Here is a 23,078-nt window from a genome sequence, read left to right as displayed (position 1 = left end):
CAAAAACGTACATACAGTGCCTTTAATAACTAACATGAACAATACATTTATTACAGTATTTATTCATGCTCGTTAACATTAGTTTATAAAAAAAGCTATTATTTATTGCTAGTACATGTTGACTTACAGTGCATTAAGTAATGTTAACAAGCATGAATTCATACAGTATTTCAATAATGCATTAGTGGATATTGAACTATCATTAATTATAAATGTTGTACAGGTATTGTTCATTATTACTTGTTGTTTGTAAATATATAAACATTTGCTAGTGAAACCTTTTTGTAAAGTGTAACTGAAAATGTATTTTATACATACAGTAGATTTGCATGCACTCTAAAAAAAAATGCTGGGTTGTTATAACCCAATGCTGTGCCATCATTCTTTACATACTTTGGATTTAAAACAGTAATTTCATTTTCAATGCTCCAGCATAGGACTGCACATCCCTCTGTTTGTGATTAATGCAATAAAAACGGTTCTAAAGAATAAGAAGATAGCCCATTTCAGCCGAGGGCATCAAATGCACCTCAGGTCACTATTTTTAAGCAAACGCTGGGATGGTTCATGGGTACATCCTCAAATTCAACTTATCCAAACAAACAAATAAAAATGGCATCAAATATGATTGTGTGCACCAAAAGACTAGTAACAGCTAGTTACTTCTAAAAGGCTGTTCATAGGCTGTCTGCCATATCGGAACATGGTCATAGCCAGACTGTAAACACTTAACAGCAAGTTAACTCTTCCATCTGCATCTGTGTATGAATATCTGTATCAGCAATAGACTGCAGCTAAATATTTTGATAAACTAACACAACACAATTAAACACATTCATGTATTTACATCATATATACATGTGTGATGTATGTTCAGATTTAATTTGTTCATTATATAATATTAATTATGATATCTTGCAATTAATCATTTGACAGCACTAGTGTTTAATCATTACTATAAAAAGTAGCTGTCTTTATAACCAGTGTTTTGATATCTTAGAAAACACATTGATTTATAATCAATGTTTCTAAATCATTAAATGTGGGTGGAAATGTAAATATCTTAATAGCATGGAACACTTCCCAACAAAAATTTTCTGACCTTTCTTTCTTTTAGAGTCTCTGTTTTTTCACTGATTTGTTTATATAATAGAAGCTTGTATTCCTTATTAATCTTAATCTGTTTATCCATCAGGGTCAAAGAGCACCTCCTCTAAGCTTTCTATCAGACCTGTTTTAATATCCTTTCCCTTTAAGTGGACATGTGCATTGTTTCCTCTCCAGGTGTGGAGGATGCTTTCAGCTTCACCTCTAAAGTAATGACAGTGTCTCTGCACAAGTTCTCCCCTGGCTTCTTCCCAGGTTAGTTCAGCATGCTTCTACGCCTCAGTGAAGACCAGCATGTCTTTTAATTCCCTTAATTGACAGTCATGTTTCAAGCTATGCCAGAGCTTGAGCTGCCGGCTCCACTCCAGCGCCCAGAGTCTGATTACCCAGCTGATAACAGTGACTGGAGCTCTGTGGCTTCTTGGAGACTCTGAGAGCCCCTTCAGTACTTTAACAATAGCGCTCAGCAAAGGTAACTGGCTGAATGCTCTATTAAGGCAAGACACTGTGTGATTGAATTATTATTTGCTTGGTGATTTATTATTGGTTTCTTTTTGCAGCGCTGTTGCCAATTCATTTTTATAAATGTGACATTCAAAACCTTAATTCAGCATGTGGCACACTTGGAATAGCTTTTTGTAATGCTGTTATTTGAATTATGAATGGCACTCTACTTAATGGATAGTTCATCCAAAAATGAAAAATGATTTACTCCCGTTTTACTTGTTCCAAATCTGCTTGTTTTCCTTTCTTCTGTTGAACACTAAGGTAGATATACTGAAGAAAACTGGATACTTGTAACCATTGACTTCTATGGAGACTCAATAGGAATGTGATGGTGGTGAACAAAATGAGTGGGAGGAAAAAAAACTGTGTGACAGAAAAAAAATATACTTTATAAAGTTTCTGTGTTCCCTCGCAAAGATGCGTTGTGAGGGAATGCAACTCGCAAAACTGTTTTTTCTTAAATACTTCCTGTTCACTTTATTCATGTCAACCCTCCCATTTTTGCAAGTATTATTTCGTATTTTACCATTCTATCCTGCTATCATTAAGTATTTTCCCAAATTTCTCATATAGTTTTAATCTTGAAAGCACGTTGAAATTAATATAAAAATATTTATTTACGTTGTATTCATTAAAGCTCTGCATCGATCATCGCCCTTCATATGCAAAATTCTGAATCAGTAAATGCGTGTATTAGCGCTGACTGATGCACGCGCTCCGTATGATTAACTGATCGCAGATCAGCTTGTGTACACTCCCTTGAAAAAGGAGCTAAAAGGCAGGACTCTTTTGGATTCGGGTGTGTGTTTAAACAGACAAACAGACACTTTATATGTAAACATCTCTGTCCTGTGTGTGTTTTTTTTTTTAACACTAATTTTAACTAATTTTCTTTTGAGCACAAACAGTTACTAAAGTAATCGAAGGCTTTCATTATAGATCATTATAGAACGCAAACAATCTTTGCGAGGGAACGGAAAAACGTAAAAAAAAATATTTTCCTATCATTCTGGGTTTTTTTTCTCACGCAGTTTTCCCCCACCATCACATCATCTCCGTCTCCGTAGACTTCACATCGCAAAGATATGCAATGTTGAGGCTGAATTATAGTTGACCAGGAGCCACAGAATTAGATTTATTTACTGTATTTATATGTAATGTATATGATTTATGTAACCAACATTTTTTTTCTTACTTCCCCCACAGGCAGATCATTTTACTTTTTAATAATTTTCACTCATTTCTTAATCTTGTTCCAAGACTGTTGAGATATTTGGACTAGAAACTAGATAAAACAAAGATAAAAATAGATCAAAATTGTTGCATTATGTGGTTATTCAATTTCTGGACGTAAATACTGTTAGACTCCCTAGAAAAATGTCAAATCAAGCTATTCAAGCTATCTTGTGAAACTGTACTCATATCGCAATATTTAATTGCAGAAGAATTAAATATCGCAATGTCAGATTTTTCCAATATTGTGCAGCTCTAATTGTAACTTTTTTCTGTTGTACTGTATGTTGGTGGCCTTAAGGAAGAGTCTGATCACTGCACTTGTATTTAAACAGCAGTCACTCTGAGTAAATTGTAGTCATTAGCCTGTCTTAAGTGTAAATTCCACTCTTCACCTCTGTAGGAACCCCGAAGACATTAAGCACGAACAAATTCCCCCCTTTTTTCACCTCTGAAAACATTAAAATACCCTTCATTACAACATTTTCATTCCAACCCCAGTCTCATGCATAGTATTCTGGGAACTGGAAATCCCCAACACAGCAATGGTACAGTAACAGCTATAAAATGAAATGTTCCTTCAGTATTAGTAAACAGAACATCAGGATTTGAAGTTGTCTCAAAATGTTATGCACATAACTAAAGAATTCTTAATAAAAAATTGTGACATCACTACTTTACAGCTTAATATGACATTTTAAAGGCTTAACTTGGTTAATTAGGTTAACTAGGCAGGTTAGGGTGATTAGGCAAATCATTGTATATCGATGGTTTGTTCTGTAGACTATCGAAAACAAATATTGCTTAAAGGGGCTAATAATTTTGACTTAAATGCTTTTTAAAAAATTAAAAACTGCTTTTATTCTATCCGAATTATAACAAATAAGACTTTCTCCAGAAGAAAAAAATATTATCAGACCTACTGTGAAAATGTCCTTGCTCAGTTAAACATCATTTGCTGAATTTGCTCCCATGCTGAATAAAATAAAATATATATATATATTTACATTTACATTTACATTTAGTCATTTAGCAGACGCTTTTATCCAAAGCGACTTACAAATGAGGACAAGGAAGCAATTTACACAACTAAGAGCAACAATGAATAAGTACTAAAGGCAAGTTTCAGGTCTGTAAAGTCTAAGAAGGGAAGTGTTAGTAGTTTTTTTTTTTTTTTTTTTTTTTTTGTACAATTAGTGTGATATTCAAAGAGGCAATTGCAGATTAGGAAGTGAAGTGGAGACTAAATAGTTGAGTTTTTAGTCGTTTCTTGAAAATAACGAGTGACTCTGCTGTTCTGATGCAGTTAGGGAGTTCATTCCACCAACTGGGCAGATTGAGCGTGAGCGTTCGCGAAAGTGATTTTTTCCCTCTTTGGGATGGAACCACGAGGCGACGTTCATTCACAGAACGCAAGTTTCTGGAGGGCACATAGATCTGCAGAAGTGAGTGCAGATAAGAAGGTGCTAGGCCAGAAGTCACTTTGTAGGCAAACATCAGAGTTTTGAATTTGATGCGAGCAGCAACTGGCAGCCAGTGCAAACGGACTAGCAGCGGAGTGACATGTGCTCGTTTAGGTTCATTGAAGACAACCCGTGCTGCTGCATTCTGGAGCAGTTGAAGAGGCTTGATAGAGTTAGCTGGAAGCCCAGCTAGTAGAGAGTTGCAGTAATCCAGTTTGGAGAGAACAAGAGCTTGAACAAGGAGTTGAGCTGCATGTTCAGATAAGAAGGGTCGGATCTTTCTGATGTTATAGAGTGCAAATCTGCACGATCGAGCAGTTCTAGAAATGTGGTCAGAGACCACATTTCTATATTTTAAAAATACTAAAATGACTGACCCTAAACATTTGAACTGTAGTGTAAATAGTAACATCAGTGTTCAGCAAAGCATAAAGTAAATTAATAATGTTAAAGGGATAGTTTACCAAAAAAGAAGTCTGTCCTAGTTTACTCACCCTTCACTTGTTCAAAACCTATTTGAGTTTCTTTCTTCTGTTGAGCATAACTACTGGTTGATGGTTTTCCAATAGACCTCAGCAGGAATGTTTTTTGCAATGAATACCATCGACCAGCATTTTTCAGAATATCTTCTTTTGTGTTCAACAAATTGAAGAAGCTCATTGCGATTTAAAACATGTTCTGGGAATGTATTTGCCAGAAGACCTCAGAGACCGGCCACAGGAGTGACCATGTAAAAGGTCTTGAATGTAAAGGGCGACCTGACCATGCAGAGCTCTATGTGTGATTACCAGAATCTTAAAATTTACTCTAAACCTAATTAGAAGCCAATTAAGAGCCTTAAGCACAGGAGTAATGTGCCACCTCACACTGGTGTTGTTAAAAGTCTTGCAGTTGCATTCTGCACAACTTGCAATCGCTCCATAGAAGATTTATTCAGAGAAGTGTACGGAACATTACAATAACCCTGAAGAGATAAAGGCATGGACAAGCATCTCCATTTCTTCATTTAAAACAATATTTCTGATTTTTACAATATTCCTCAGACAAAAAAATATGTACGAACAACAGACATTTTACATGGCTTTTAAAACACAGAGAGCTCTATCAAAGATGACACCTACATTTCTAATGTCACTCAATTTAAAAATGACAAACCTTCAAGAACTTGACTAATCATGGTGAGGTAACTTTTACTTTTAGGTTTACAATCCCTGTACTGTCCTTATAAATATGGATGTTCTTGACGGAGGACATTAACATTTGTTTCTCAGGCACAGGTGATGTGACTGACACTGGGCTGGGTAAAGGACGCTGGTACGCTGTTAACGTCCCCTTTGAAGATGGCGTCCGTGATGATCGGTACTGCCAGACATTCACTAGGTTTGTAAAGATCCAATAACTAGTCAATCCACTTAATTCCTTCTAATGTTTGTGGTTCAGTGTCATTTTAATACTTACTTTATTACTTTTTTCTGTTTTTCTGTCAGTGTGATGCAGGAAGTCAAAGCTCTGTTTAACCCTGAAGCAGTTGTGATGCAACTGGGTGCAGACACCATGGCTGGTGACCCTATGTGCTCCTTTAATATGACTTCTGTTGGAGTCGCAAAGTGTCTAACCTATATACTTGGCTGGGAGTTACCTACTTTGCTACTAGGAGGAGGTGCGTGTTATTGCTTTTGTTAAATTGTTTTCTCATTAAATAGGATAGTTCAATCAAAAAAAAATTGTCATCTTTTATCACTACATTTCCACAAGACTGTTGTTTATCTCTCAATACAAATGAAGATATTTTTTAAAGTCTTGACTTTACTTTAAAGTGTCCTTGTTACTGTGCAACTTTTCATTTAAATACTGACTAATATTAATTAATTACATGTACTTACTATATGGTTGGGGTTTGAAAGCAGAGTTAGGTTCAGAGTTTGTTGTGTGCCATTATACATTACTAAAGTAATTACATTTAATAAGTACATGGAACATGTTATGTTTTAAAAAAATTCTTTAGATATGAAAAGTAATTTACATGACATAATTTATAAATTCCTCCTCACCACACTCGCTCATCTATATCTATATGTTTCTTGCCTTGTACAATGTTGTGCAGTCATGTTAAAATATGAAGGAGCTATTCCCAAACCAATTTCCAAAATGTCTTGGTTTACTGAAACATTAAGACCCAGGTATACTTCAAACTAAATTAAAGAACAAACTAAAATTATGTAATTTCAAACAATATCTGTCCAGACTGAAGTTCTTTTTTTAAGCTCATTTTGACAGTTTGAAACAGCTCACCAAAACTTTTGTGGAGCTACTTTGACCTTGCAAAAAACAGAAATGTGCGCACGTCATACCATGTGTGCAAAAACATAGCATTACAAACAAACATTTAAAATACAAATACAAATTCTCACTATAGACTTCCTCGGAGACAATATTCTATAGGCTAAATAGATATAGCGCATCACACCTGCACAAAAACACATCAATCAAACACAAGGCCAGTAGACCTAGGGGCAAAAAACATAAATTTTTAAATTAATATTCAATATATTTAATTCAATATTCATCATTAATATTGTACATATTTAGTATACAACAATTCATTCATTAATTTTCTTGTAAGCTTAGTCCCTTTATTAATCCGGGGTCGCCACAACGGAACGAACCACCAACTCATCCAACAAGTCCCCACGCAGCGGATGCCCTTCCAGCTGCAACCCATCTCTGGGAAAAGTATACAACAATATAAAATGCAAATACACTTACAAAAAGGATTTTAAATCAAAATCCAAATTTAAACCTCTCTGAGATAAAGTGTTTAGTGTGTAAATGTAAAACGCTTCCATCTGTAATAAAAGTCTGTCAACATCCCCTTCTCGGCACCCCTTCTCGGCACCTTCACTTGTTCAATGCCAATATATCGCAACGTCGCAAGGTTATGTTTCAATGCATTAAAATGAACGGCGATAGGATTTCGTTGATCGTTTAATCGTATATTACTTCTGTGTTCAGCAATTTGTGTTTTTAAACACCGTCTTGTTTGACCTATATAGGCAAAACCACAAGGACATTTAATCATATAGATCACATTTTTTGTGTTGCATGAAATCACACCTTTAATCTTTAATTGCTTACCTGAATGGGGATGACTAAAAAACTGACATTTGGTTGTAAAATTACACTGTGCGCAACAATTCATTCAATCAATATTGTCTCCGAGGAAGTCTATAGTGAGAATTTGTATTTGTATTTTAAATGTTTGTTTGTAATGGTATGTTTTTCATATTGTTAGATGTATATTATTGGATGAAAATGTTCCTGTTTATCGGCTTGTTAGCTGATTGTGATAATTGACTGCAGGTGCTGTGTAGAGCTGTTTGACTTTTTCTGGAGTACTTCCATTTGCAATGATTTACCTGATGAAAACCATGTTGGTCGAAACGTTGTGATATTGACATAAAAAAATTTCTTTGAGAGCTAAAGTGGCAGTGTGCCGATTTACTTTGAATCTTTTGGAACTACTTTGACCTACCATTAGTCCATGACAGACGTACACAGGTAGGGCTCAACCTGTGCCATGTTTTCTCTTGGATTAAAAAAACTTGCCCCCCACTCTTCACTTCGTGATCGTCCATCCCTGCCACCACCACCACCCCTCCCCCTGCTGGTCAGTATGCGACCGTCCACCCCTCCCTCCCCCCTCACTTGTCAGTTTGTGATTGTCTACACCCTCCCCTTTTTCAGTTTGCAATACCTTCACTTTGAACACATGCCCCTCGAAAGGTCTTTGCACAGCCCTGACAGAATCAGTGGGTTTATGGAACTCCACCTTCTTTGATGTGCGATTCCTTACACTGATTCGTTTCTCATTTACATGGTAGTATCTAATCAAAATCTGAAAACTTATTCCATTTTCTTAAAGCTAATATGAAGGCCACACTACACTACCTGACAATAGTCTTGTTGCCTATTCAAGTTTTTGGAACAACAACAAATAATAACTTGGCTTCTAGTTGATCGTTTGGTATCAGAATTTATATGAAAGCCAAAGGCCTCTAGATTACACTTATTTTAACAAAATAAAATATGATCATGCCTTGATTTTTAATGATTTAATTAGGACAGTAAGGTCTGACTTTGCTTAGACAAAAATCTAGTCACTTAACAGAAATAATGTCCAGTATAGAATATACCGTCATGGTGCAGTGAAAAATGAATAAATATTGTGGATGACTCCCATGAGCTTGGAGGGCTGCATCCATACATCTCTGCAATGACTCAAATCATTTATCAATAAAGTCATCTGGAATGGCAAAGAAAGCGTTCTTGCAGGACTCCCAGAGTTCATCAAGATTCTTTGAATTCATCTTCAATGCCTCCTCCTCCAGACATGCTCAATAATGTTCATGTCTGGTGACTGGGCTGGCCAATCCTTGAGCACCTTGACCTTCGTTGCTTTCAGGAGCTTTGATGTGGAGGCTGAAGTTTGAGAAGGAGCGCTATCCTGCTGAAGTATTTTCCCTCTCCTGTGGTTTGTAATGTAATGGGCAGCACAAATGTCTTGATACCTCAGGCTGTTGATGTTGCCATCCACTCTGCAGATCTCTCGCACACCCCCCTACTGAATGTAACCTCAAACCATGATTTCTTCTTCACCAAACTTGACTGATTTCTGTGAGAATCTTGGGTTCATGCGGGTTCCAGTAGGTCTTCTGCAGTATTTGTGATGATTGGGATGCAGTTCAACAGATAATTCATCCGAAAAATCTGCATTCTGCCACTTTTCCAAATGATCAACTAGAAGTCAAGTTATTATTTGTTGCTCTTACAACTGGGATTGACGACAAGACTTTTGTCAGGTAGTGTAAGGGTGTTTTCACACCTACACTTTTGTTTCGGAACGTATCTCGTTTGCCCAGTTAGCGCGGTTTGATTGGCATATGTGAACAGGGCAATCGCGCTCTGTTCTGCGCCAAAGTAATCGCTCCGAGATCGCTTGAATGAGGTGGTCTCGGCTCGATTGAAACGAACCCTGGAGCGGTTCGATTGCAGTGAGAAAGCGATCCGATCCGAGCGCGGTTATATCACAGTGTTTTATGGATACGTAATAGGCTTACGGCTATATGAAGAGAGAATTATGAGTAGGGCGGGAAGTTTCACGAGTCTCCGGATGCCCGCAAACGAGTGATGATCTCCCGGTAATCTTGCGTCTCTCTCCCAGTCCTCATAGGCATCGTCGCGCACCCTTCTCACCCCTCCCCACCGTGTCTCTCCTCAGACACGTCACGCGCGCGCACCCTGTCAATCACCACCAAACCACCACCTCTCCTGACAGCTGAGCGGGACGCTGCAAAATAAACCCTGACACTCTGACCAATGTAAGGAGAGTTTACTCGCACGTGACTTGTTTTAGCTCTTTTGGTCCGATTAGAAACTTTGCAGTGTGAAAGCGAACCACTCCAAGAGCAAAGAGCAACAATGTAACAATTTTAATCTCTGTTTCGCAACAACTGAATCGATTCACAGGTGTGAAAGCACCCTTAGTTTGAAGTATGTAGCTGTTGATTCTGCAGAAACTTGCCAACTGTGAATTTGTTTTTTTTTTTTTTTTTTTTTTTTTAAATTTACATTTTTTTTTACCTGGCCTACCACTTAATGGCTTAAGTGCTTTTTCCAATAGGTTTGCCTTGAAATTTTTCAGAGGGATTTATTGAACAGGTGGCACCGATCACTGTACCACTGTATTGACTGAGCTCCTGAGATACATTGTTTCAAATTTGTTTGTAGAAGCGTCTGTAGGGCTAGGTGCTTGATTTTATACAACTGTGGTCATGGAAGTGATGAGATTGCCTAAACCCAATGATTTGGAGGAGTGTTCCAAAACTTTTGAAAACATATTCTATTAATAACAAGTTCTTATGTTTTAAACAAGTGGGTTGTTGGTTTGTGTGAATCACACTTAAAGACAGAGCTTAAATTTTTAGATGTATTGTCCATTTATCAGCATTAATCAACAGGCAGTTTCAGCAGTATTGCCTCAGCTTGTTTCCCCTCCACGTATTTACGCTGAAAACTCCATCTTCTGTCCTTATTGCCAGCTTTCTGACTCGGCCAAAAAGTTTATCAGTGTGTTGTTACGGCCAGGGGGGGTTGGGCTAAGAGAAGAAAGTGAACTTTTGTGATTTTGAAATGAGCTCTAAGCTGCAGACCTGCCTAGCCAAGCTCTAGATGAAAGGTAGTAATTACACTAGTACAATGAAGCCCTTTTGCTGACTTCAATCCCCCATCTCTCTCTTTTTCACTCACTGTATATACAAATCTGCCTCTCTCTCCTTTCTCAGGCGGCTATAACCTTGCCAATACTGCCCGCTGCTGGACCTATCTAACGGGGACCGTCCTGGGACAGACTCTGTCTTCTGAGATCCCAGACCATGAGGTGAGACCCTGTTCCCTCTCTTCTTTCAGCAGCTGTCTAAAACCCCGCTCTCTCCTCCTCTTCCTCTTCCATTCCTGCTGAGTCACTCGGTCTAATCAAAGATGTCCAAGCACCTCTCAATAACTGGGTTTGTTTTCATGTGATTCAGGAGAAGGGAGGGGAGGCGGGGGGTGTTCGTGTGCACACCAGTGAAGGGGTCTTAACAATACTACTCTGTCCCTACCGGTTGACTGAGAGGGACTTGTGCTTTTCTTTCCTCAACTGTTTATGCCCCCTCTCTTTCTCTTTCCTGAGAGAAAGAGAATGTGTGTGCCCAGTTCTGAGCGAGCTCTTTTAAGAGCTTTTTCATGCTTTTTTTTGAGAAGCTTCTGAGGAGAGATGAAGGGATGGAAAGGCCTTCTGGTTGGTCTAAGAGAGCTTGATATCTTTCTTTTCTTCCGACTCACAAAGAAGGTCTTTTAATGTTTATAGAGAGCGCTTTCATGGTCACTGCAATAAAAGATGCCGTTGTGTGAGCTGACATGACCTCCTGCGTCATGTTGACCTTTGACCACTCCACAGGGTGAGCAACTAAAATAACGCAGTGTAGATAATTGGCAGGGTGTTTGTTGATGACTGGGACGGTCAATGATGATGATTAATACAGTTCTGATGAGATTTTCTGTAAGATGGCTTTTCAATTTTGTTTTCATATCTTCAAAAAACGTAGCACTACAAGGTACTATATTATTATTATCATTATTTAATGACAGCTAAACTGTAATTTGGAGTGGCTGCAAGATTAATCGAAAAAGATCACAATCTTGATTCGACCTTACACGTGATCTTAATTCTGCTTTTCTACAATTCAGCGAAGCATAAGGCGGACGCACAAGTCTTTACATTGTTTTATATACATTTTTCAGCAACATGAACACATCCAAATTGTGTAAAAAATCACATACTGTATTTATAAGGTACAATTCACTCTAAAATGTAATTTCTGTAATAATGTAATTACGTATTTGCGGCCGCAAGATCACAAATGAGCTGACTTTTTTGTTTATTTATTTATTTTTTATAACTATTAAGAGAACACTCGCGTGCCTGCCATGAACAGAACCGTAGGCTGTGAATCACAGGTAATAATGTTGTAAATAATGTTCAATGTTGTACATTATTTTGTTGTTTATTTGTTTATGTTGTAAATAATGTTTCCCAGAGCGATCGTTTATGAGTCGTGTGGGAAGTATGATTTGCGTGTGTTTGTTTTGTTTGGCAGTGAAAGTGAAACCAAAAGCGTGCACATCATTTCAATGATCATATCACATTTGAAAGTTATGATTACGACAAGCATTTGATATTTTCTTTCATATTGAAGACAAAGTGTTGTACATGTTTAAAACATGAAACAGTGTCAGCATAACTACTCTAGCCTACTACTGCACTATTGCACTGATTTACTTATTTGAACTGTACATACCAACTGCACATGGACATTTGTAATTATGTACACACCAACTGCAAATATACGGTAACACTTTACAATAAGGTTCATTAGTTAATGCATTTACTAACATGAACTAATCATTAACAACACTTGTACAGCATTTATTAATCATAATCGGACATTTACTAATGCATTATTAACATTCAAGTCCATGCTTGTTAACATTAGTTAATGCACCATGAGTTAACATGAACTAACAATGAACAACTGTATTTTCATTAACTATAGTTTATTAACATGAATAAATACTGTAGTAAATGTATTGTTCATTGTTTGTTCATGTAAGTAAATGCATTACTTAACATTAACTAATGAACCTTATTGTAAAGTGACCAAATATACATTTGTAATCCTGTTTATTTATCTGCACACTAAAGATTATTAATAGCAACCTGTACATATATTCATTTATTGTACATTTATTCATATATTCATTTATTGTTAATCTCTGTTCGTAGCTAATACAACCTGTATATAATGTTCATAGTACATCCATCTGTAAATATCACCATAGTTTTTCTATAACTGCACTTTATAACTTATACCTTTATCCTGCACTTGCTGCTATTGCACTGCTGGTTAGACCTAAACTGCATTTTGTTGCATTGTACTTGTACATGTGTAATGACAATGAAGTTGAATCTAATCTAATCTAGCCTATATAATGTTGAATATACTGTATATATATATATAAAGGGAATTTGATCATGACAAATGTCTCATTTTACCCGTGAAAAAAATGATCTAATAATGTTGTCAATGATAAATAACAAACATGTCTCAAAACATAATAGTTCAACTTTAGGATTTTGAATAGTTGTATACTTATGCCATCAGTTTACTGTGCATTAACAACCAGGACATATTTAAAGTCTGTTCAAGTCCACCATTCCAAGTCTGTACACACTTGAGCATTTTAACCAACAGTAGACCTACACATAGGCCTAATATTAAAAGTGTTGTTTTACCATATGTTTGAGAATAATAATAATAGCCTACTTGTTTTTTATACATTTATTTAACGTCTAGAGAATTGTGAGAAAATTGTGATCTTGATTTTAAGCTAAAAAAATAGTGCTTCTCGTTTTAGCCAAAATTGTGCAGCCCTAGTTTGTAGTTGACCTTATACACCTCCTCATTAACAACAGTAAATTAAGAAAACCTTTGGTAATGCAACGTGAATACAAAATATGTCAAGCTTGCAAATTTAAAGGCCCTATATGTAAGATTTTGTATCAAAATATTTAAAGAACGATAGAAGAGTACATATTTTGCTGACTTAAATATTTACATTTTCACAAATGTATTTAAAAAAGTTACAATACAAGAGAAATGCGCTATTTTAACTAGCGACACAACCATGTCTTGTGTTGCCATGGTAATGACATCACAGACCCTCGATTTCTGTTTTTATTTGTATAGAACAGGGAAATATCAAACATGTTTAAATATGTTGTACATCTTGTTAGACTGCATAGGGTAGCAGAACGTATTAATATGATAAAACCGTGCCGCTTCCCCGCATGATCTGAAAGAACTAATAAAAGCTCTGCTTTATACTGCGTTACTCACGTCGCTAATCAACAATTACTTTTTACTTTTGTTTGTCGTCTTCACACTATCTTGATAACAAGTCTTGAATACTTCAAAAGTGCAGCATGTAAGTTTGACACCCAGTGGTTGAACTAGGTATTGCACACCTTCATCAAAACACTCTGCTCCTTCTCTGATGAATCCACGCAGTTACAGGTTACCAGATTAACGTGAGTGTGTCTGACTATCGAGCATAAAGGCTGATTTAAGTCTGATTAGAACCGTTTTCTAACTACAGCAACGGCATGTGATAGAGCAAATTATTTTTATATAAAAGCAGTTTTTGTTCTAACCAACACCTGAAATGGCTTGTTTTTCTTACCACTGAACAATGATCCAATGATTCCAGTTGCTCTGTAACTTGTTGCCGTGCTAGTTTTTGATTTAAACTGGCAGTCAGCAATTAAAGTATAATAGTTATTGCTGATGAGACCACATTCGAATAGGCAAACGCAATAGTCATATTGATATCATCTGTGCAAAATTTGTCACATGCTTTCATAACAATACCATAACGACTCTGTAAACATAAGAGCTAAAATTAGAACGATTTTATTGCCCCTATTCATTTTTTATTTACACACTACAAAATACACACTACAAACGCAGAATACAAACATAGTAAATAGGAATGCACCGAATATTAAGCATCTGAACATTTTCATCCAAAATTACCCAAAAGTGCAGTTTCAGTTTTTAGTCGAAAGATTTTTATCTCTGAAACAATGCGGCCGAAACAGTATGTTGTGATAACAAACAGAAGCCGTGGCCTGCATTTGCTTGTCTGAAGCATCATGTCTGCGGTGTGTCTATTCATTCTGTTTGGATCCTTTGCACTTCATCACAACTTAAACTGCATTATAAAGATCATTACTTGAATGCAGAAATAAAGCAGCCCACACAAAATGCTCTGCTAGATATTAGCCGCATTTCTGCTAAATATGCTCTTATATTTGACAAAAATGTTTATTTATGCCCTGGCCATATTTAAATACACTTTCTCAAATCTTTCTCAAGCGTCAGTCAACAGCTAGATGGTTTTGTCTAAAGTCCCCATCGCAAGAAGTCACAACCAATTGTTGCAATGTGCAAAATGAAAAATAGAAAAAGGTGACAGCACTAAAGCTCAAAAAAATGCCAATTTATTCAATTAAAAAGGCTGATACAAGGTGTGTAACATTTCAAAATGATACACTCCTTGTATCAGCCTTTTTCATTTTAATAAATTGCCATTTTTGGAGCTTTGTTGTTGCTGCCTTTTTGAATATATAATTTTGCACTTTTCGCTGTTTGGCTAAGCACCTGTTTAAATTAATGTGCCTGCTTTTGTGCATGTTTTCATTGCTTATGTGCTAAACAAATCATTTTCATAGTTTGTATTTGATTTATTCTTTGAAACTTTACCTTTTTGAAACTTTAATATTTACCTTTAATAATTTAATTTATGCAACTGCAGTGCCTTGATTTTAGTAAGCTTAGTACACAGTCATAGCCATAAATGCAATAGTACTAATAATTGGCATAATTTCATTTGCTGTTTTCGGTTTTTAGCCCTGGTTTCCTCTTTTTCAGTTTTCAGTTTTAGCCAAGAATTTTCATTTTGGTGCATCCCTAGTAGTAACGTGAAATGTGCTATTTAATTTTTGAAATAGTGTTTAATTTTGTAATCTTTTAAACTATTATTACTGCAGTGTAAATGGTGTGGTGAGCCTGTGGTGTCTTGATGTTTTCTCTCTTGTGCTCTTTTTCTGGCTTGTTCTGTTCTTCTCACTATAATGTAAAGCATTTGTTTGTTCTCTGTAGTGCTTTATAGTCTCCATATGATGACCATATGACCCAGTCCTTCCTAAGAACTCAAGGCTACCAGTCCCCAAAACATTCAGAGTTAAGGACCACCACTCTATCTCCCCCCTCTCCCTTTTTCTCCTCATTCCTTTCTTCTCTCTCTCTCTCTCTCTCTCTCTCTCTCTCTCTCTCTCTATCTTCTTAGATAGAAAGCCATACAGGCTTAGAAGTACATGACTATTGAGTAATTACTGACAATTTTATTTATATCTCTTAAAAATATGTGTAAATTTTACCAGTAAACATCAGCAAACTGCAAACTGCCAGAGAGAGAGAGATACATAGATAGATTCTCTACCATTATTGTTCCCTCCATCGGCTTTTCAAAGCATGAAACACTCTCTCCTCCCCTCTTACAGAGAGGAACCCCCATCTCCTCACCAGCACTGTTATTGTGTGTCCATCTTGGCCAAACAAAACACTATTTAACTGTAGTGTGAATCAATAAAGACAAAGAAGAGAGAGAGAGAGAGAGAGAGAGAGAGATAGATAAGACAGAGGGGCATCCACCAATGGGGTATAAAAAAGATAGAAGAGTGTTGCAGCATAGAAGAAGCTGGGAAAGAAGAGGTGGAACAAGAAGCACTTTGTACCTGTGCTGTCTTTCTCTCTCTCCTCGAGTCGGTCCAGCTGCTAAGACTCAGAGGCGGCTCAGTCTGGGTTCTGCCCTGCCAGGACTGCAAACAATGAAGACAGACTGGAGTGGAGGCATACAACGAGCTCATTCAGGCCCTGTCACAGACACAGAGAGATGAAAAAGTGAAGCTAATATAGACCGTCCTCTCACAAGGGAGAGTCCCAGAAGCAGAAAAAAAACGCAAGCCTTTTATTGAGACCTGAATTGTTTCTCTTTAAGAAGCTGATGAATTGGAAAAGCTTGTGCTGTGCTTGGGCCAAGACAGCCTTGATATTGGTCTAAATCAACTTCATTGTTGGCCCCATCTTCTCCTTTTATTCCAAGAAATTGGTGTCAATCCAGATTTTTTTTATTCATTTGTTTTGGTTGGTAAACCCATTTGGGCCAACAAATGTTTTTGATTTATTTTTTCGTTTGATCAGTCATGCATGTGTTTTGTCAGCTAATATGTGATTTAATGCTTCGCAAAAGTTATAGACACCTACACCGATATCAAAATGCTTTTTTAATGCAAAATTTATTTAAACAGCCAGTTATTCCTTACACCGATTAAGAAACTTCAATAGGCCGAGGCTACTATAATAAAGAAAATCTGGTCTTCAAGTACAGTGCATCCGGAAAGTATTCATAACGCTTCACTTTTTCCACATTTTTTTAAGTCACAGCCTTATTCCAAAATGGATTAAATTAATTTATGTATTATATAACATTCTACACACAATATCCCATAATGACAATGTGAAAAATAGTTTTTGAAATTGCTGCAAATTTATTAAAAATAATAAAGCTGAAAAATAACATGTACATAAGAATTCACAGCCTTTGCTCAATACTTTGTTGATGCACCTTTGGCAGCAATTACAGCCTCAAGTATTTTTGAAGTGTCTATTTTTGTGAATTTTGCCGATTCCTCTTTGCAGTACCTCTCAAGCTCTATCAGGTTTGATGGGAAGCGACAATGTACAGACATTTTCAGATCTCTCCAGAGATGTTCAATAGGATTTAGGTCTGGGCTATGGCTGGGCCACTCAAGGCGATTCACCGAGTTGTTGTGAAGCCACTCCATTGATATTTTGGCGGTGTGCTTAGGGTCATTGTCCTGCTGGAAGATGAACTGTCGCCCCAGTCTGAGGTCAAGATTACTCTGAAGCAGTTTTTCATTCAGGATGTCTCTGTACAATGCTGCATTCATCTTCCCTCTATCCTGACTGGTCTTCCAGTTCCTGCTGCTGAAAAACATCCCCACCGCATGATGCTGTCACCACCAATGCTTCACTGTATGGATGGTATTAGCCTGGTGATGAGTGGAGCCTGGTTTTCTCCAAATGTAAAGCCTGACATTCACTCTAAAGAGTTTAATTTTAGTCTCATCAGACAAGAGAACTTAGTTTCTTATGGTCTGATAGTCGTTCAAATGCCTTTTGGCAAATTCCAGGCGGGTGGCTTCCGTTTGGCCACTCTACGATACAGGCCTGATTGGTGGATTGCTGCACAGATGGTTTTTCCTTTTGTAAGGTTCTCCTCTCTCCACAAAAGAATGCTGGAGCTCAGACAGCGTGACCATTGGGTTATTGATCACCTTCTCCCTCGATCACTCAGCTTAGATGGCAGGCCAGCTCTAGGAAGAGTCCTGGTGGTTCCAAACATGGAGGCTATTGTGCTCATTGGAACTTCCAGAGCATTAGAAATTAGAAACTTTCCCCTGCCTTGTGCCTCGAGACAATCATGCCTCGGATGTCTACAGACAATTCCTTTGTCTTTATGCTTGGTTTGTGCTTTGACATGCACTGTCAACCCTGGGACCGTATATAGACAAGCCTTTTCAGTCAACTGGATTTACCACAGGTGAACTCCAATGAAGCTGCTGAAACATCTCAAGAATGATCAGTGGAAATAGAATGTACCTCAGCTCAATTTAGAACTTCACGGCAAAAGCTGGGAATACTTCTGTACATGTGATTTTTCAGGTTTTTAAAATTATTTAATTTTAATAAATTTGCAACAATTTTAATAAATCTTTTTTCACATTGTCATTATGGGGTATTGTGTGTAGAATTTTGAGGAAATAAATGAATTTAATTCATTTTGGAATAAGGCTGTAACGTATAAAATGTGGAAAAAGTGAAGCGCTATTGATACATTCTGGACGCAACTAAATTGCTAAATACTCTTGACACATGAAAGTGTAAAAGCCTGTAGCCCACAACAAGGGTGTAAAGTTATTGCGTATCACATTTAACAAACAGTTTACTATGACTTTTATGTAATTTTGCTCACATGGATAATTTAATGTCAGAATGTAATTTAATCAGATGATGTCATTACGTTGCTATACCGTCAGCCAGTCATTGCATTGATGATCATGATTTCGAGTAGATCAGTCCTTTACAACACACAGCGATCTCAGATCAGTTCATACAGACATTTTAATCTGATTCTCAAACTTGGTTGAAGAACTAAATTAGCCAGAGATCAGGGATTAAGATTAAAAGATCTAGGATCTGCCAAATTATCTTAGATCATTTAAGCAAGGTATGAAGAATGTCCCCCTGTACTCACAAGATTGATTAAGCTAGAACTGGGCATGTGTCAACAAATCAAACTTGATCATAGCATCTTATCCCTCTACCCTGTTACGTTACTAATATTTGTTGAGAAGATATTTTGCAGTGGTTATTATATACATCTTAAGACTCCCACAATTAAATGTTAGATGTACATACCAAAAAATAAAAAATACACAGACCACAGACATACCAACAAACCAAAAACAGGACATTGTCGAAGATGTGGCCATAAAAAAGACTGAATGCTCAAGCATGCTCTTACAAAAAAAAAAAAACTTATTGTAGTCACATTGTTGTCCAGTTCATAACCAGCACAGGAATCCACAGCAGATGTTTGTTTTTGTTTGTGATAGAGGAAATCCTTGTGTCAATTTAACACCTTTATACATTTTATAACATCATAATGCCATACAGATACTGATAAAAGTGCCATCGCATACAACAAACACATTTAGCCCAGCATACTTCAAAGATCCATTTCAAAGGAGTGTCATAAAAAGCCATTTTTATTTATGTTTAACTTTTTATGTCTTGAGATTTTTGGTCTTATTAATGACAGTGTGGCTGTGAATGCTAAGACAATCAGAACTAAATGTATTGTTTTTTTTTTGTTGCACATTGTAAATAAAAGAGTCGCTGTTAATTATCCATGCTATTTAGTATGTAAATCGAGGGTATTTTAAATTTATTTACAAGTTTTTAATTACAAGGCCTTTGTGTCTTTTGATGCTGAAAATTATATGTGACTAAGAAAAATTACGATTAAACTCATGGTAGTTTGCTGATGTTTACTGGTGAAATTTAAACATTAATAAACACATATTTTAAGAGGATGCGATATAAATATAAGCCTTACTAGCAAACAACTTAACTAATCCCAACGTTTCAAATTGCGATTTGATTTTTGATTAATCGCACAGCCCTACTGTGTGCTAGTTTGAGGTTCCGAGATTGTACACCGCGACAAGTCCCTTTAAAGGTTCAGGACACCCTGGAGAACTTTTTTTTTTATATTAACAGATTTGTGTGTGTTGAGCATCAGTTAAGACAATGTTAGCACCTGTCAGCTTTAATTGTGGGGAAAACTGGATATCTTTGAGCTTTTGTCAGCTAATTTCAGCTTCCGGGTTTAAAATGATTTTTTGGGCGGGATCAAAATCGGCGACGTAGCGCAGTAGTGCAATGATGACGCGTCGGTTTCTCATTATTATTCATTGCGTAGTTTTCTTATCCTATGAGAAGAGCCGGCTGCTTAATTATTCATAAGACCTGCCAGACTTGCCAGAGTCAAGCCCGAGCTGTGAGACACGGACCCACGGCACACAGTATTTAGCCGTTCATGAAGGCTCATATGCGTTTGTTTCTATGATCCACGGGGTTTGTTGCATGTTTTCCCCCGCGATCTTTTCAGGGCCGATCATACAGCAAAGCTGTATGTGTGTTGCAAGCATTTTTGTAGGGAAAGCAGCAAGAGAATTAGAGAATGGCGGACGCTTTCTTTTATCAGGAGTTCGTTCACATTCAGACACATCACTGTGCTGCTGTGTTTGCCTAAATTCTCCAGATTACCAGCAGGGCTAATGGTTAAAATAGACAGGTCAGGAGACCTGCTGCACTGAGTCTGCTGGATACTGGGAAAGAAGGAGAAGTCCTCATTTATAGGGTTTACATGAACACACATATCTTTATAATGATATAAATTGTGGTTATGTGTATATGAAATTACGAATAACAAATGTAGCAGGGCATTAAATTACTGTTCATTTCTTTGCATTTTAACTTTGTGAACTATAAACTCATGCGTCTCCTCACTGTTTGTCTCATTTTGTGAGCTAAATGACAACAACAGTTATTCGCTCACGTTCTCCCCTGCTGGCCACGCCCACTCCTGCCCGATGCTCGTGGAGCTCCACGCCCATTAATCATGCATCTTTTGAAAAAATTCTGAAGTAGACTTTAACCGAAAATGGGGGTTGTCATGGCCCTTTAAGGCAAGTCATTTTGCTCGGAGGCCATCTTTGAAACGCCTCTCGGGCAGTATGCTCAGGCATTCTGTTTGAATGGGGAAACATCAAATTCTTCAAAACTACTTGCCAAGAATACGGTTACATATTATGAAAAACCAGTAAAATTAAACAACAATTGTCTATTTAGTTTCATTTCTAAATGTTCGAAGCACATTTAAGCTCGAAGCTTCTGTACTAGAAGGCGGGGCTTCATTCACTATATTGACTGTTACACTTTTCTTCATTCAAAAGTATAAGAGTGACATGTCTTGTGTATTCTAAAGTCTTTGACCGCGACTAATACCCACGCACACTGGATTAACTATGACTGAGGCTAATAACTTCACACACAGACAAGTTTGTTATTTCCAATAGAGGTGCGCAGATTGTGCATGCATATTAGGATCGACATGCTCATGCTTTCCAGGCGCACCTAGTTGAAAGAATGGTACGAACACACAGCAAGTCACATGATAAAAACTGGACCAATCAGCCTCATACTTTGTATGAAATATACACATTTCTACTCCAAAGAGAAAAAAATACAATACAATACATTTATTTATTTATTTATTTATTCATTCATTCATTGACCTGCTGTTAATTTTCAGTGTAAGTATTACTTGTTTGAATGCAAAAAAACTTGTCCAAAGAGAAGTGGATCATTGTTTGCTTTTTAGTATTAAGCTATATTATTTAGTTAGTGAGCAGAAATAAAAGCACTTTAAAATATAAGAAGTTTTGATGTGATTTTCTAAACTAGTTGTGTTTTGAAATGAATGAATGCATAATGATTGTGATAAACGTGAAACAGTGATTATTCCTCAGACTATAATTGTACAACCAAAATCTATAATTTTTGCATCTCTATTAACAACATGGTCTAAAATATCTTCTTTTTTTTTTTTTTTTGCAAAATCAAATATGAATTTGGAACAATATACAGATTAATAAATGATTGTCATCTGTATTGTTTAAAACAGGACATCTACAAAATCTACAAAAAGTGCCTGCTGATAGGCAGTTTTGCTAGACTGGGAACGTGTGGCTTTGTTCTGATCAAATCTTATCAGCTAGTGGTAGGAAATTTGCTGTGTTTTTGTTTGAGTGCCGTCAGGGACTGTGCTCGGCCTGTGGGTGGAAATGGACCCTCGCTGCTCTGTGGCCAGTCAACATCTGTACATCCTCTCTTTAAAAAGAAGAGAAAAAAAAAACTACTTTTCACTTGTTTCTGCCAAGTTATTTTCAGCACAGCCCAGTGAAATAACAAACACCCAAAGCTCTGTTTCCCCCCCTGCAGTCAGTCGGCCAGATAGACGTTGTTCCTTTCTCTTCGGTTCTTCTTTTATTCAACTCAATTTCACATGAGAATTCAGAGAGGGGCTGTAAGGAATGCACAATCTGCATCATTTCCCCCAATTGTATAAGCAGTGTCTCCGACAGGCAAACTTCATCATGCTAGCGAGTAACTGAAGTACTCCACCCACAATCTCAAAGATTTATCCACATAGTTTACAGGTTCATTCAGCAGCTCGCACAATATCAAGATGACTGCTTGTGGTTACGCTAGTCAAACAGCGCTAAAGAGATTGTAAAGTCTTCTGTCCTGTCTGAATAACCATAGGAGGGGGTAGAAACCCCATTGAGCGGGACAAGGACAGGCGGTGCATTGACGGTGTGTGGATTGAGAAAAGATGTGTGAATGTGAAACCGTTTTAGACGGGCAAGTTTCCTCTCAAATTGATTTGTACGGGCACAGCGGGATAGTTTGCCATCGCTTCTGCTGGTTTCGCTTCTTCTGTGCCAAGTTGTGATGGTACTACATTTACAATTCATGAAATGTTCCTTTTGAATCCTTTTTTGATTCACTTACTCAAGAGCTCATTGGCTGCCAACTTTTTCACGCCTAGTTTAATCGGATGTTGTGATTGCCAGTAGTGTTATGTTTGCATTGTCTGTAGTTTTACCCTTTGAACCAGGTCTGGTACTGTAAAGTGCGAGACAGACTGTCAGCACTGGCTTGGCTCATTACTGCTGGCACGTACTGACCGGTCTAGAAAGGAAGCATTTCAGACACAGATACTGTATGTCCACCCATGTTGTTTGACTTGAGACAATAATAAAACTATGTATGTGGCGATTCAGTGGATGTCATGACCACTTATGATTTCATAAAGTTTACGGTCCTTTGATTT

The 23,078-nt window shown here is 37.1% G+C and overlaps 1 protein-coding gene across 7 annotated transcripts in view; it reads left to right on the top strand.

The window, feature by feature from the left end:
* The window catches only part of hdac8 (histone deacetylase 8), a 56,237-nt gene that overhangs the window by 7,793 nt on the left and 25,366 nt on the right, over nt 1–23,078 (top strand). For all 7 annotated transcript variants that reach the window (XR_012382362.1, XR_012382363.1, NM_213431.1 and 4 more), the window contains 4 exon segments: nt 1,285–1,362; nt 5,582–5,690; nt 5,798–5,970; nt 10,652–10,746. Coding sequence is in view for 5 of the 7 variants with exons in the window: in NM_213431.1 (NP_998596.1) it covers nt 1,285–1,362; nt 5,582–5,690; nt 5,798–5,970; nt 10,652–10,746 (455 nt within the window). In the remaining 2 variants the exon portion in view is untranslated.

This window comes from Danio rerio, chromosome 7 (genome assembly GCF_049306965.1).
Source record: "Danio rerio strain Tuebingen ecotype United States chromosome 7, GRCz12tu, whole genome shotgun sequence".
NCBI lineage: Eukaryota > Metazoa > Chordata > Actinopteri > Cypriniformes > Danionidae > Danio > Danio rerio.
The sequence above is the reverse complement of the archived record's forward strand: the minus strand, read 5'-3'. Positions and strand labels throughout refer to the sequence as shown.